Source organism: Pinus tabuliformis, chromosome 6 (assembly GCF_031772625.1).
Source record: "Pinus tabuliformis cultivar Carrire ecotype Pingquan chromosome 6, CPIR1, whole genome shotgun sequence".
Taxonomy (NCBI): Eukaryota; Viridiplantae; Streptophyta; class Pinopsida; order Pinales; family Pinaceae; genus Pinus; species Pinus tabuliformis.
In genome coordinates, this window is record NC_142292.1 from 1625838848 (window position 1) to 1625856521 (window position 17674).

A 17674-nucleotide genomic window follows, 5' to 3' on the forward strand; every position below is an offset into this window, starting at 1 on the left:
GCAGCAGCAAACCCTAGATCAACAAAGTCAAACTTGGTCAAACACGTTGAAATTGACCTCCAATATGCTTGGTCAATTTCCGGTCAACTAGCCCTCGAACAGCCTAAAGAAACAACCCTTGAATGGCCTAAAAAACACATTCAAACTGATGTTGACTTAAGTCAACCTACTGCCCAAAACTAGGGCAGTCAACGTTGGTCAAACCTGTGGATGGATTGCCTCGATTTTTGTGCCAAAATCTGTGGCCTGCCTAGGAGAAGCAGCCACACCAAAACCACACCCTTGATGAGTCAACGCTTGGTCAACGCAAGTCAAAGATGCCTTCAGTCGCCTCAGCCAAACTCGATCAACGCAATCAACAATTTTTGCGTCCTCTTTCAGCCTGCATCTTCTTGCTTCCCACGTGTGAGAGATCCTCTTCCTTATGTATACCCAATCATACAAGGAGAGAGACAAGAATGAGAGATGATGAGATGATTTGACATGAATCAATCTCACTTGTATTTATATGATTTGTGCCACACATTTAGTTGTTGGTTGACCTTGACAATTTGTCAAGTAATTACAAATAAATTCATATCTCTATAAATACTTGTCGGAATCAGATGATCTTTAGATCAATCCTACACCTCTCGAAAAGAGGAATCTAGGAAAAAAATCAGCTACCATAAATGAGGTTACCCACATGGAGTTTGGCCCTAGTTTCCAATTTTAATACTCCCTCTCAACTAGGGAGAACTCCATCTGCAATCCATTTGACCGTCGTTACTATCCCAGCCATCAAATGCACTGCCTAAACTGCTTGGCCCTACTTTGCTTTGCTCTGCTCTGCTCGAACTATGAAGAAGAAGAAATGATCGAGGATGTATCATACCATCCTCCACTGACCCGAAGTCAGTCTGAGAGTGTGGCATACCACTCTCACTGATCCCAGATCAATGGAGGTCATCCTAGCATAGGCAGTAAGGTAGATACAACAATGCGTCCATCGATAGTACTACTAATGGTCCCTAACCCCATTTCCCTACTCATTCATCAGATGAGACGTACTTCCCATGAGTCCCAGACTGCATGGGTAGGATGCCTTGACAGGAGAACTGATCATCTTGTCCACGGGATAACGAATCATCCTGTCCAATAGTCGCCACAAGAGAATGAATCATCCTGTCCAACAGTCGCCACAAGAGAACTAATCATCATGTTCCACAGTCGCCACGGAGAACTAATCATCTTGGCCCACAGGAGAGCTAATCATCCTGTCCCACAGTCGCCACGGAGAACTAATCATCCAGGCCCATAGGAGAACTAATCATCTCGTCCTACAGTCACCACGGGGTGTCACAAGGGAAGGTTGAACATTTCACCCTGTACATTAGTGCACCACCAGGGGTTGGTGAGTCGCCTTGTGGTTGCATGTCGCTCCAAGAAGTACCTCGTGCCCCCCTGGAGCTCCCAGAGCTCAATACATCATAATCGACCCTCATAAGAGGGTCTCTGAACAACACCAAGTCGTTCTCGGAAAGTCAAGAATTTGACCTTTCCCAAGGGCTTCGTCAAAATGTCGGCGACCTGTTCATCTGTACCGATATGTTGGAGCCTTATTGCTCCCTGCTGCACCATATCCCGAATATAGTGGTACCTGATATCGATATGCTTGGAGCAATCATGAAATACGGGATTACAAATTGTGCTCTGGTTGTCACACAGGATCATGGTGGTATCCAATGTAAATCCAAACAACTCACTGATGAGCTTTCGCAACCAGACCGCCTCACAAGAGGCCATACTAGCAGCAATATACTCTGCCTCGGCGGTGCTCAAGGCCACCGACTTCTGTTTCCTGCTCATCCAGGATATCGAGGCAGATCCCAAAGAGAAACAACACCCAGAAGTGTTCTTTCGGTCCACCACACTGCCTTCCCAATCAGCATCGGTATATCCATGTAGTCTCACATCTTCGGCAGTGTATCTCAACCCATGAGCGATTGTGCCACGCAGATATCTCAACCGATTCTTGGCACCAATCCAATGTGAGTGGTGGAGCTCAACCATATGTTGACTCAGCTTGTTGACTGCAAAACATATATCCGGACGAGAGTTCACCAAGAACATCAATGCTTCGATGAGTTGACGATACTCGATGGCATTCCGTAAAACGGGTCCGGCAACACTACCGCTTAACTTCTTGAAGTCAAGCTCCATCGGGGTAGTCACGGGGTTGCAGTCCACCATACCGAATCTCTCCAATATCTTCACTACATATTTTCCTTGAGATAGGAAATCTCCCCTGGCTTCTGCCAGACTTCTAGTCCTAGGAAATAGTGCATCAGTCCTAGGTCCTTCATCTCAAATTCAGAATCCAACTCCCTCTCACATTTGTGAATAAGAGGGTTTGCACCTATTAAAAATAGGTCATCAACGTACACTGTACAGTGCCAGTATGAGAGGATTGTCATCTTCAACCTTAAAGTAAAGGTTAGGGTCAGCTTCACTCCTAGCGAATCCCAACTTCATCAAGTAGCTATCGATCCTCTCATACCATGCTTGAGGTGCTTGCTTCAGCCCATAGAGGGCCTTCTTCAACCTGCACACATGAGATTCTCGATCATGAATCTCAAATCCTTCGGGCTGCTCCACATAGACCTCCTCTTTGATTGAACCATGCAAGAACGCAGTCTTGACATCCATCTGATGTAGGTTCCATCCTAGCGAAGCAGCAAGGGCTATGATCAAGCGGATGGTGGTATATCGCGCAACAGGTGTAAATATCTCGTCATAGTCTATACCTTCCTTCCGAGAGAAGTCACGAGCGACAAAACGAGCCTTGTAATTTTCCACACTTCCATCAACTGCATACTTTATCTTGTAAAGCCATTTCGAAGTGACAACTGCTTTGCCCTGTGGTCTGGGGACCACATCCCAGACATCGTTTTTCATGATGGACTCATATTCCTCAGTCATAGCATCCTTCCATACTTGATGCTTGACAGATTTTGCGAATGACGAAGGCTCATTTTGGATGATCATGCTCATGATGGTCAAGTATCCCTGATACCTGGTCAGCTTCTTAATTTCCCAGAAGGTTCCCCTGGGTGCAACGTGCCCTTCAGCATCATCAAGTGTCCCCCTAAGCCATGAAGGCCTCTTCCTAGTAGAGGAAGGCTCTTGCAGAGGGGGATCAATAGGATCCATAGGTTCTTCCACATCGGGCATCGTCTCATCTTTCTTTTCCTTTGGTTCCCTGGTGTCAGCTTCTTTAGATCCCCTTTGAGTAGGAAGATTGTCAACTTTCATAAGAGCCATATCTTCGTCAAAGGTGACATCATGGTCGATCTCCCTTTGACCAGCCACATAGATTCTATTGCCCTTAGTGTTTTCGCTATAGCCCATGAGGATTCCTTTCTTTCCAGATGCACCCAATTTATTCCTCTTCTCCTTCGGCACATGAAAATATACCGGACTTCCAAAAATTCTAAAATGAGATACGTCAGGTTTCTTACCAATGAACATCTCTTCAAGATTCTTGGAACCCAATGCTTGATGAGGGCATCGGTTTTGCACATATACGGCAATATTCGCAGCTTCGTCCAATAGAAACTTCGGAAGTCTTTGATCGTGAAGCATAACACAGACAGCTTCCACAATCGTATGATTCTTCCTTTCTGCCACACCATTCTGCTCAGGAGTATATGGTGTTGTAGTCTCCCTCTTAATGCCAGCTTCTTTGCAAAATTCATGGAACTCATTGGATTCATACTCAGTCCCATTTTCAGTCCTTAAGATCTTGATTTTCTTTTTGGTTTGATTCTCGATCAAGGCTTTGAAGCGACGAAACCAAGTGAACACTTCATCCTTCTTTTTCAAGAAGTATATCCAAGTTTTGCGAGAATAGTCATCTTTAAAAGTGAGGTAATATAAATATCCTCCCAAGGAGTTCACAGGCATCATACCAGATATGTCTGAGTGAACCAACTGCAATATATCAGAGGTCTTGCTTTGGCTTGAGGGGAATGGTCCCCTTTTGAGCTTCCCTTTGGCACATCCCGGACATACACCTTCTTGCTCTGCTCGGAACTCGAGCTTCCCTGTCACTATTTGTCTTGCATTGGATAGAGCGTTATAATGAAGGTGAGCAAACCTCCGATGCCATAGTTCGGACTGAAGTGATGTGTCACAAGACATGACACCCAGCGGACTTCCTCCGACCTGATATAATGAATCAACTCGAAACCCAAGAGTGAAAGCTTCTTTAAAATTCCTTTTCCATACATGTACCTTGCCATCGGTGAAGGTTACTTTGTAGCCTTTGTCTTACATTGCCGAAACAGGCACCAAGTTCTTTTTGAGATCAGGTACATATAGGACTTCTTGCAAATGAATTGTATTACCATGATTCAACTGAAGAGTGCATTCCCTACGCCTTTCAGGGATATTTTGCGTTGTCCCCAAGAACAATTTCCAGGTTGGTCTCCTTCTCTATCAAATTAGAGAGAGCTTCTTTGAAGCCAGTGAAGTGCCTTGAGGCACCGATATCAATAAGCCAATTTCCCAGCGTGTTCGAGGGAGCAGTAGTAGAGAGGGCCGCTAGTAAACAATATTCATCTTGCTTATTGTTAACAACGTTAGATTCATACCTGGAGTTTCTTGCCTTCTTGAAGGGTTGTCCTCTTCCTTGATTTCCGGCATTTCTTTTACCTCTACCATTGGACTTGCCATTCCTTTGATTGCCTTGAGAGTGATTTTGACCATCGTCATGGTGTGAGTCCCTTTTATGAGGGCACTCCCTCGCATAGTGGCCCATTTTGTTGCAATTATAACATTGACCTTTTCTTCCATCCTTTGGTCCGGCCTTTCCTTTGGATTTAGCCCCAGAATTGTTTCTTCTTTTAGCATGAAAAGAAAAGGCAAAGGGATGACCTTTAAGTGCGGGCATTTCTTTCTCTTCAATCCTTGTCTCTTCTTGAATACATCTAGCCATCAATTCCTCAAATCCTGGGATGTCATTATTGTTGAGAAGAGTAGTCCTGAATATATACCATTTAGGTGACAGTCCTCCAAGAGTTGTGATAGTCATTTCCCTGTCAGGAACTACTTCCCCAATAGATAGGAGATCATTCTTGATCTCGGTGATCCTTAAGAAATATGCTTGCATACTCTCATCTTTTCCCTTCTTAATTTCCTTCAGCTTATTTCTAAGGAACGGGACTTGATTTGCATCATAAACTTTAAATAAACTCACCAATCTATCGTAGATTTCCTTGGAGGTTGTCAACTCAGAAACATAGGCCACCAGGCGCTTGTCGATAGAGTCCCGGATGATCTTCCTTGCTTTGACTTCTCCCTTGGACCACTTGCTTTTGGTAGCAGCGAATGCATTTGATGGAGGCGCAATAGTATTGCCTCTCACATGGTCCAACACTTCCTGATCTTCTAAAGTCAGATCAAGAGACATCTTCCATCCATGATAGTCAGACTTCTCACGGAGCTTGTCTTTGGCGGGGAAGAGTGTTGACGACCCCATGAAGTTTTTAGGATAGCCTTGCCAACCTTCTCTTCGGTGATTGCTCTTGCTCTTGCTCTTGCTTGGGCTTTGTCTTCACCTCAGCTCTGATACCATGTTAAATTATGGTATGTTCTATGCTTAGAGCAGTTTACTTCTTTTCTTCTTATTAGCCACAGATTAACAATCACATATACATTAAGTAAAGTGCAAATAGAACATTAAACGATCAACAGAAAACAAGCCAAGACAAGAGACACAAGATGTGGCAGCTAGCCAGGGACAAACCCCAATGCGGGGAAACCCTTTGATCAAATCTTCTTTTATCTTCAATAGTTCAACAGAGAGAAATAGTACAAAATCAGAATTCTGTAATTTTATATCAGCAGCAGCAAACCCTAGATCAGCAAAGTCAAACTTGGTCAAACGAGTTGAAATTGACCTTCAATATGCTTGGTCAATTTCTAGTCAACTAGCCCCCGAACAGCCTAAAGAAACAGCCCTTGAACAACCCCAAAAACACAATCAAACTGAGGTTGACTGAAGTCAACCTGCTGCCCAAAACTAGGGCAGTCAACACTGGTAAAACCTGTGGACGGATTGCCTCGATTTTTGTGCCAAAATCTGTGGCCTGCCTAGGAGAGGCAGCCACACCAAAACCGCACCTTTGATGAGTCAACGCTTGGTCAACACAGGTCAAAGATGCCTTCAGCTGCCTCAGTCAAACTCGATCAACGCAGTCAACAATTTCTGTGTCTTCTTGCTTCCCACATGTGAGAGATCCTCTTCCTTGTGTATACCCAATCATACAAGGAGAGAGAGAAGAATGAGAGATGATGAGATGATTTGAAATGAATCAATCTCACTTGTATTTATATGATTTGTGCCACACATTTAGTTGTTGGCTGACCTTGACAATTTGTCAAGTAATTACAAATAAATTCATATCTCCATAAATACTTGTCGGAATCGGATGATCTTTAGATCAATCCTACACCTCTCGACAAGAGGAATCTAGGAAAAATATCAGCTGCCATAAATGAGGTGACCCACATGGAGTTTGGCCCTACTTGTCAATTTTAACATTCATTTCTTTTATAGCACTTACTTTGGAGTCAAATATGTCAAGGAGTGATCTTAAGACCTTTTGAACAAGAGTGCTTTCTTCAATATTTTCTCCCAATCCTTTAAGAAAGTTGACCACTTCAGCTAATCGAAGAAAGTATGATGCAATATCTTCTTCATCATCCATTTTTAGACTTTTGAATTGCCTTCTAGGAGTTTGAAGCTTTGCCTTCTTAACTTTTGAATCCCCATCGTATAAGCTAACTAGATTATCCCATACTTCTTTGGCCAAGTCACAATTCATGACTTTTGTAAATTCAGAATGAGTGATTCCACTAGTGATGGAATTTAAGGCTTTGGCATTTGCAATGTAAGCTTTCCTTTCGTCTTGGTTAGTTGGAAGAGTGGAAGGAGCATTGTACCCATTCAAAACCAAATGCCAAACTTCGGGTCCAAGTGACATCAAATAGTAGGAAATCATTTTTTTCCAAAAACCAAAGTTTGTTCCATCGAACACAGAGGCCTCCTTGTCACTTCTTGACTCTTCATTGTGCCTAAGAATCCTTCTTCCAGCTATTAGGCTGATAGTGAAGAAGTGGGCTCTGATACCAATTGTTGGAAATACTGAGGGGGGGTGAATCAGTGTTTCTTTTCAATTGTTAACAAGTTAGATTCTACACATTTAAAATCAGAGAAATGAATAATTTTATTAATGAAAAAGGACAAATGATCATTTTACAAATGAAGGTGTACAATGATTGCCAAGCACCAACTTGGACTTAATGAGGCTCCGAACCTTGAGTTTAGGGGCACCTACCCAAGGACACCAATCCTTCTCTGCTGCTTCAAAAATCTATTTCAACAAATGTATTCAAAGGGCTGCTCCATGATCTCTAACAGCTGCTCAAATGTTCCTAATCCAAAATCATTCCAAAATACTTCAAGGATTATTAAAGGTAACTACAAAGTCTACTCAAGGAGTGCTACAATGTTTGTTCCATGTTTGCTTCAAGAAGCTGCTTCAATAGGTCTTCAATAATTCTCTGCTTCACATCGAGCAAAGAATCAGAATCCTCATTACAGTTTCTTTACATTGATTCAGAGCACAAGGGGATCCAATCTGAAAATTGTGAAACGTGGTCCGCCAGCTCTTCAGGGTGATTGAAGATGCCTTCAAGTTGTGGCCTGAGAACTCTTTAGGGTGGCAGGGTGGTGTTAGGGCAGGGCGTTGTGGCATCCTTTCAGTTGGGGTTCATAAACTACAGGGCAACGAAGCATCCTTCCGACAACAGCTAATAAACAAAGTGTTGGGGCACTCGTCAAGTTGTGGCCTGACTTATAGGGCATTGGGGCGTCCTTCCGGTTGCAATAAGTTATTAGGGTGTAGTAGCGTCCTACAGGTTGTAGCCTGTAAATCAAGGGGTTGGAGCCTCCTTCAGTTGTGGATGAAAACTTGATGTGATTAATTTTCTTTTAACAGGAAAAAGATGTAGTAGCGTCCTACAGCGTGTAGCCTGTAAATCAAGGGGTTGGAGCCTTCTTCAGTTGTGGATGAAAACTTGATGTGATTAATTTTCTTTTAACAGGAAAAAGACAATTACTAAGAAGCGTTTGGTGGTTTCTGACCTGGAGGGGATTTTCCACCTAAAATTATTATGTCTATTGTTTTATCTTTCTGCATTTGTTGTATGGTGTTGTCTATTGCATTTTATGTCTGATAAAGAATAATAATAATAACGCTGAAGAATAACTAATGCTCTGAAAAAAATTAATGGGGTGTTAATTGCTAAGAAACACTGATTCACCCCCCTCTCAGTATTTCCAACAAGCACATATTGAGATATTTGAGTGGTACAGTTAATTATGATTTACGATATGTCTCAAACGGTGATATACAACTGCAGGGATATATAGAGGGGAATTGGGTAGGGAGCAATGTTACTTGGGAGCGGGAGCGGAAGCAGGGAGCGGGAGCGGGAGCAGGAGCAGGAGCGACCATTTTCAGAAGCTCCCGGTTTGGGAGCGAATCTCGGAGCGATTTTTTAAAAATATATATATATATTTTATATTTTTTAATTTTTGATACATATATGTCAACAAAAACATGTAGAATGATGAATTAGATATAAAAAACATAAAAAAGCATAGATTGAACCATATAACAACAATCATCTAGAAGTTATAATCTTCATCAACCACGTCCGCAAGTTAGTAACATAGTAACATACAACATATTGAGTCTCATGATTCATCAATCTTAAAGTTTCAAGCTTTCAAAATTCAATATATAACATTTATCATCATTGATCACCAAAGTTGTACTTGTAAGCTAAGTGTAACCATTACAACAAATAATATCTAACATGAAATGAAATGTTATAAAATGAAACAACTTTCAACTTTCATGAAGCATCATATTCATAATTCATTACTAATGAGTTATAATTGCCAACTTCAAACTTAAATTGTCATATATTGTTTAAAAAAATATCATAATAAATATGAAAGAGTCAATAGTTATAAAAGCTACTAGAAACTAGAAAAGAGAAGTAAATCTATTATCTATTTCTTATGCTTGGGCCTCTTGCCACCACGAGAAATGTCTAATTTTTTAGTCTTGTTGCAAAATCAGGATCTTTGTCATTAATATCACCCTCCAAGCATTAATATCCAGAGGTATCTTTGTCATTACCTTTGTATCTGTATAGGGATCTTTGTCATTAATATCACCCTCTAAGCATTAACATAAGATAGAAAAAGCATAGCATGTCAAGTCAAGATTTTGTTTGAGTGATGCGTACATTTTTAGAAGGGTCATGATAGAGGAGTTCGACAACCAATGTCACTAACATCAAGGTACATAGAGGGATTGGTACTCTTGATTAAATATGAGTTCCATACCCTAATACATGACAAAATTCAATGGAAACATTGCAATCCCTCAATCCTGAAATACTGAAAAACTGATAAGTCTGCTGGATTTTGAATGAAATCTAAAATTCTACTTTCTCCATATGAAATCCAATGAGGACGAAACCACTCTCAAACATCCTGAGTCATTTCATGGTAATGTTAAAAATTTAAGTAAAAGGATGAAAATGAAAATTAAAGAAAATGTCACTTTTACTTTAAGAATTTAACATTACCATGAATAGCATATCAATACTAGGGCCTAGACTTGATCATTAAGTTGCCCCACTCAAAAACTATTTGTTTCTTTAAAAAAAAAATTGCATTTCGAACATTACTACAAAAAAAAAATGCAAAAAAGGCAAAACGCTCCCAAAAAGGCAGGGAGCGAAAATTTTTTTAGGGAGCGCGCTCCCGACCCGCTCCCGCCCGGAGCGCGGATCGGGAGCGGGAGCGAGGGGGGGGGGGGGCGCTCCCCCGCAACACTGGCAGGGAGTGTTGAAGACAAGAAGAGGACATTTGGAGGTTGCTTCCATTTTGTGCTCCACTATGATTTTGTGGATGAGCAAGAAACAAACATTTGTTGCACTCAGCAATATTGAGGCAAAATATATTGCAGTTAGTTTAGTGAGTTGTGAAGCAGTGTGGCTTTGGAAGTTACTCGCACGACTATTTGATCAAGTGCTAGAACCGACCGTGATACATTGTGACAATCAAAGTTGTGTGAAGCTGACAGAAAATCCAGTTTTTCCATGACAGGTCGAAGCACATTGAGATCAAGTACCACTTCATCTATGACATGGTACAGAAGGGAGCAGTGAAGTTCCAGTATGTCTTTATTAATGAGAAGATAGTTGATATTCTTACAATGCCTCTATCCAAAGAAAAAGTTTGTGTACTTCAGGGACAAGCTCAAACTTGTTGAGAATGTGCCTCTCTCAATGAAAGGGAGTGTCGATGAGTGTCAAGTATAGTGACCCGAATTAGGGAGAATGGTTCGGCATAGGACAGTCATTCTTCACGTGTCAAGTATGTTGACCCAAATTAGGAAGAATGGTCCTCGAGAATCAAATCTCAAATTATTCATATGGAGTGTGGCCTTTGAAGATTCATCATGTGTCAAAGATATTCACCTGAATGACAATGAACCAAGACTAGTCCGCATACCATGTGTCAGAAAGACTCGAATTATAATGACCATTTGATGCTAAATGATGTACCACGTGTTAGGAGTACCGACCAGGATTATGGTGAGAACATATACCATAGGTCAAAGGTACCGACCAAGATTATGGTGAGAATATACCATAGGTCAGAGGTACCGACCAAAATTAAGGTAACTTGTTGATGTTGTTGACTTACCATGTGTCAAAGTTGTCTGACCAAATTATGATAATTGGTTGATGTTATAGGTTTACCATGTGTCACAATTGTCGACCAGATTATGGTAATTGAAAAATGACGATGATTTGTTATAACTTTTTATTAGAGAAATTTGTCAAGAAAAGAACATATATCTAGTCATTATGAATACCTCCCTAGCTAAGAGGGAGTGTTGAATTTTGTAGCTATGGTCGATCTTCATAATTTATATTTTAGCCCTTGAAATATATAATGAAATTGAAAGACATATTCTTCATGTCATTTTCGTTGGTTAGCTCTTGAAAGAATTAATATTAGACACATTTTTCATGTCGGTATCAAAAGACAAAATTTCAAAATTTGAATTTTCAATTTTTGGCTCCAAACTAGTCAAGTTGGCCCCAGTGAAGAGACACACCCGTTCAGGCAGGCAGAACACTATATATATATATATATATATATATATATATATAACCTCCACGAGATACCATTCAACCTCTCATGACAACAGATATTTTGGGCATCTCAGCAAAGAAGAATAACGACAAAGTAGGACAAAGAAGGAAAAATTCATCTCTAGCATTCCTCTCTCTCCCCTTGACTTTGCACGTGTGACTTTCTGGGCATATTCTGGGCAGCAGGTCACACTTCTGGGTACCAGTTTCTATGCAGCAGGGCTGAAATTCTGGGCAGAATATTTTGGGCAGTAGGGTCGAGTTTCTGGGCATATTCTTAGAGGCCAAAATTCAGCCTAGTCAGATCAGAGAGGGCCAAGTTGAAAAGCAGAAGATTGACTTGACAAGAGGGCTGTTTGACTAGGATTGACCATAGTATTGTTGGTCAGCTTGACCTCATAGTAGACTAGCAGTATTAGGTGCATCTCTTGTTGAACTGAAGAATTTCTCTAAGGAAAAGGTTGTCGGGTTTTCCCCCAAGTGTGTTTTCCCAAGGTAAATCTTGTGTTCTCTTTGTGCATTGTAATCTCTATTGTCCTTATTCATTTATGGTTGGAAGTGCTAAAAAAATATCAGCATCATTAGAAGTAATTCTCAGCATTTCAGAAATTTGTGCTAGTATCTATTGCACTTGAAAAATCAACATAAACATGGTGGAGGCAGCAACAGTAAAGGATTCCTTACTGCTGCTCTTTTGCTTTATCTATTTGCTAAATTCTTCTATCTTACTTTTCTCTGTTCCATGCATACCCTGACCAATTATTCTCTGTAAATTTGTTCAGACTTGCACCCCAGAAAATTGGATTCATTGTCCTTGAAGATTGAAAAGACAGATTTATATTAGCTATTCATTTCTGAAACTGTTATTTGGAACTTGACTATGGCTCCTTTGTTTTGAAGAGGGTGCTATGATGTAATGAGACCGCTTCTTTAGCTTAATGAAATTTTGCATCTTTCAAATCTGTTGGGTTCAGATCCTGGTGATTTCACCTTCCATTTGCCTTTCATTTTCATTTTAGGTGCCAACTATCTTATTCTGCTATTTTCTCGCAAATTTTATTATGGCAATGTTCATGGTCAAATATTTAGATGATTTTTGACATGAGGATTTACTATGACAATCACTTTAATATCTGCAATTCTCACAAACTTTTGTAAATAAATCCTTATTTTCCAATGCTACAAATGGTTTCATTTGAAATGCTTTCACACAGCTCATAAGAGCAATTACGCGGATATTTTATGCTTCAGCTGTAACTTCAAGGGGGGCCCAACTTACGTAAAACAAAGAGAAGTTCCCAACATCCTGGATGTGTTGACTTTTTGGGTCACTTGGCAGGCAGGAATCATAAGGAATTACATTTTATTTTACGTGACAAGAAATCCCATCGACAGGTACTCTATCCAATATTTTGTAATTCTTCCATTATTTATTTGTTATGATACTTCATTAACTATTTATTCATTTAACCATATACGTATGTAGGTCATCAAATATTTTACAATTTAATTTTAGAAAACCATTCAGGTGTTCTGAAACCGAAACAAGGTATAAATTCTCAACAGTCTCAACCTTTCCAATGTCTTTAGTTTCAAGTCAAAATATCCTGAACATGAGTGTCATATATATAATTGCAACTCGATACAAATTCAAACTTACGTGGAGATGTGTCAGGGGCAACCAAAGCAACACTTTCTTTAGATGCAGCACGTTGAGCTCCAGATTTAGTTGTGAAATTCTCATCCGTGCAAGTCAGACCAGAAAGCCAATAGAGAACCTATCAAGATAATATGACAAAATAAGAATTAGCAAAGTGAAGAAAAAAATTAGATTATTTTTTTCAAAACGAAAGGCAATAACTAAACTTGCAAGTCAAACGTTATACTATATAAAAGGGAAGACCTACGAAACTTGATTAAACAAGCTTAACCTACGAAACTTGCTCAAACAAGCCTGAGATAAGAGTTCAACTTTCATTGCTAAGGTCTCTAGTAAAGGATGCAAGAACGTCACTGAATAAATCAAAAACTAGTTGGCCAGAAATAAAAATAGAAACATGTATGTGTTTGAGTTCCAGCCAATAATTAATCACGTAACCATATCACATAAAACTGATTGCAGAAACATAAAAAACTAAATTACATTAAATATATATGACAAATGATTGATTGTCTTTATGGTTGTAATTCAAAAACTGCTAGCTAATTCCACATGGAAACTAGGTTTTTGTTTTTCCTTGTGAACAACCTTATTTCCACATACTATTTTGGATGCATTTTTATCAAGGAAAATAAACTCAAGGAAAGCCCCTTCAAGAGCAATGGAATAACTGATAACATCTAGCCTTTTGTTTACTAGCTTATTAAATTTAACAATTTGATTGAAATTTTTCGTAGTAATTTTCGAACAAAAAACGAAGGCATGGATAGCAGGAAGTGTGTTTTGAATGTTTTTGCACCCCTGCAGCAGATCCAAGGGTTTCATCGTTGCACATTCACCTTTCTCCTACTGAACTTGTAGCTAAGTTACCAGGATACGGATCCGGATTCGGATTCACTAGTTTTTTGAAAATCCAGGATCTGGATACGGCAAGGATACGTCAAGTACAAAAAATATAATAATATTAATAAGACACAAGATATATACTTCTTAATATATTTTTGTGTTGACATATCAAAATGTTAAAATGCATACCTCAATTACTTCTCTATAACTTTTTTTGGTCTTAAGCATTTAAAAAATATTATATTATGCACTAGTAGTATAGAGTGAGACCCACAAATTGTTTGATAACTTTAAGAACCTTTTACTAATAGAAGTCCTAGCAATTTCAAAGATATAATGGCTATCATAATTTTATAAAATATATAAAGTTGAAATTATAAATTTGAAAAATGTGATTGAGGTATTCTCTACAATTCTAAAAGTTTTGTAACAAAATTCCATTGCTTACGTACTCAAAGTTAGCATCAATGGGAATATAATATATATGCATTATATTTGCATGAAAAAACAAATACTATAAGTAAAATTCAAATTTCTCATAGTTATACTCAACTTTTGTACGTAAAATTATACATTGATACATTTTTATATATATTAAAGCTAAATCATTTTCATACATCTTGTGTTTTAACTTTTTACTATATATTCAAGTTCATCTTTAATTATCTCTCCAAATTAACAAATTGTTGTTTTTTAAGTTTGCATTCATAAAACACTATCATTATTTTACACCCACGCACCTATAGTTTAAGCTTATCAAGACAAAACTAAATTTAAAATTATATATATATATATATTTGAAATTTTTATAAATTTTATATATCATTTTAAATTTTAAATTAATTAATCAAAATTGAGAAAAAAATATATGTTAAAATTCCAATCTATAAGTCAAAACTAAATTAAAAATAATAAGCAATAGAATTTTAAAAATACATATAAGAGCACAAAAATGCCAATATTCGGGAGAATATAAAGTCTTCCGTTGTCCCTCCGAGGTTACTCTATCAATGAATCACTCGGTTTTTTTGTCTGTTGTCGTTCGCTCTCCGCAGTGTCAAGGAAGAAAATAAAAAACTCTGTGGAACTATCTACTCTACGTCTACATGAGACCCAAATGTGATTCCCGCAGACACCACGAATGTCTACAAAGTAAAAACGGCATGGCAAAAAACTTAGAAATCCAGAAAAGTTACACGGGATCCATTTCCAGATTTCAGGATTTGTTTCTAGATTTCAAGATCCGTTTCCAGTGAACATAAATACGCCACGTGCCAATTCTTGGACGTATTAAGGTAAATCCGGATCCAAATCAGATCCGTGGATCCTGGACCTCAGAGGGCTGGATCCGGTAACTTAGACTTTTAGTTTATTGATTTCACACTAATTCTCTTCATACACATCAGTTCAAAGGTTGTAGTGGAAAGTATTTAATTTTATCAAGCACACATTATACAAGACCCTCTCGGTTGACAGCAAAAGCCTTCTAATTGTCCTTGTCTACCCTCCTTTGAGTCCTCTTGTTTTAGTCTAGGTGCATGATTATGGTCTGCTCACAGTATACCTAGTGTTTTAACAAGATCCCCTTTGCCTTTCTCCCCATAATCTTGACTCTTGGTCATATGCTTGGCCTTGCTAAACCCCTTGGTTTCTCAACTTGGGAAATCTTCCAAGTGACTTGATCAAGTCCAGTGTTCACACGCTTGATTTGGTCTTGATTGGAAATGCCTCATTTTGGATCTCCAATGAGCCCAAATTCATTTGGGCACCCATTTTAAATTGTCTATTGGGTAATACTATCCTTAACCCTCCTTGTTCCTCACATGCTATGTACCATGGATTTTCCATAACTTATCACCCCAATCACCCATAGCTTGCGTACCTGTTGTCGCACAGATTGTCTGGGCAGCACAACAACGCTCAGACCGGGGGCTGTCACCCTGATCCCTAATCTCTCTGTTTAAGCCGTCTCCCGAGGCTAAGGGGGGGTAGACCCTATGGGATAAAGGAAGACCAACTGTGGACCAGTTGCGTTGGGAGACACAGGAAGGCAATTTAGCACCTGATTGATTTTAGAAATTAATGTACCAGTGCCTTATGGAATTAATGATTAAATGATTATTTATTAAATGTTGTAGAAATATGGCCCTTGTAAAACAACCATTTATCATCAAATAACCCAAGCGATGCAAGATGTTCAATAAATGCACAATGCGTTAACAATGTTCCAGCAATTAAACTTCAATAAAAATCAAATGCTTTAAATGATCATAAAATTTAAATGCTGACCAGATTTCAAATAGTTAATCTCCAGATATAAACATTTTAAGCACATTTAACTATACCACAATAGAAAAAAGACTTTAAAAAGAATTTCCAATTTTTAATTAGTCTTTTTTCATAATTTTTAATTTTTTAAATATTTTATTATATTTTATGAGATTTTTTTTATAATTTTTTGATTTTTTAAATAAAATTCTAAGATTAAGATAAAACAAAACTAATATCTAAAAATCTAAACTATAAAACAAAACTCTAAAAAAAGCCTAAGGATTAACATTTTATGTTTTTGGGATTTTTTACTTTTTTATATTTTTTTTGCTAAAAATAAATCTAAGATAATAAAAAAAATGGAACCCAAAACATTAAAACTTAAACCTTTTTATGATTTTTTTTTATTTAAATTCTAAACTATAGAAAAAATAAAATCAAATCTAAATTAAAATCTAAAACTCAAACCTTCATGTGAAAACAAAAATTTAAAATTTTTCTTTTTTGAAACATAACTAAAAGGGAAACATATCTAAACTAAAACAAAAATTTAATTTCTTAAAAAAAAAAAACTAAAATCTAAATAGACTAAACATATATATGAAATAAAACCTAAGACTAAATGAAACCTAACGGATATACAAATGAAATAAAAAAATCGAAAGCGTATTGGTGCTTTGTACTTGCAGGTCCACGGAAGGAGGGAATACGCAGGAGATGAAGCTTTGCTCGACGGATTTGTTGCAGGCTGCGAATGGCAGGGTGAAGAATAAATGGATCGCAAGCTTGGTAAACGCTGAGGGAGGAGGCTGAGATGGGAGCAGGCAGCGAACAGGCAGCTCGAGCTTGAAGGGATGGCTGCTGCGTGGGTGGTTGCGAGTGCAGTAACGGAGAAGGAGCTATGTGAGGATTCGCAGACGTGAGGCTGCGTGGAGGAAAATCGTGGCTGCAGGTTGGGCGCAGGTCCAGAGCAGCAAAGATTGAGGTTGAAGCTTGGTGCATGGAGATAAACAGCAAAAAAGAGCTGGAACGATGGATTTTTACGAGTTTGGAACAAGGAATGGCAGAGCTGGAGAGGAGCGTGGGTGTGCCAGCGTGAGGGAATAGCATGTGAGCAGAGGGAGATGAGGAAGCATGGAGCGTAGCAGCAAATGAGTGTCACGCGGGCAGCGTAGGAGATTCTTAGAGATGATATGGTTGTAGAGGGAGCTGCACATGCTGCAAGGAAAGCCAAGACAGGCAGCGTGAGAGTGGCCTGAGGGTCTAAAAATTTTGATTTTGCAACGAACCCAAATCTCAGACAGCAGATTAAGGGAAATCAGACAAATGATAGCCAGGAAATAGATTTGTCTAATTCTTCTGCTTCAAATTCATCGATCAAACCCTTATAAAATTCTCCAGATTTTTCAAACCCTTGAAGGCAGAAACATACACCTACAGAAAAGTGATTTTGATAGGAACATTCCTTCTAGAGCTTATGCTGAGGCCAGATCTTACCCTCCAGTGCCTAGATCTGGCTTCAAAAAAAATTTCCTCGGACCTGAAACCTGCAATGGCAAAAACAAAACACCCAGAAATAATATATGCAAGGTTTAAAACCCTAAA

General features: G+C 38.7%; 1 protein-coding gene across 1 annotated transcript in view; it reads right to left on the reverse strand.

The window, feature by feature from the left end:
* LOC149265133 (S-formylglutathione hydrolase-like) overlaps nucleotides 1-17674 on the reverse strand; it is a 223698-nt gene that overhangs the window by 127234 nt on the left and 78790 nt on the right. Inside the window, exon 2 of the mRNA XM_089429144.1 lies at nucleotides 12953-13070. Coding sequence (XP_089285270.1) covers nucleotides 12953-13070 — 118 coding nt within the window. The remainder of the gene's footprint in view (nucleotides 1-12952; nucleotides 13071-17674) is intronic.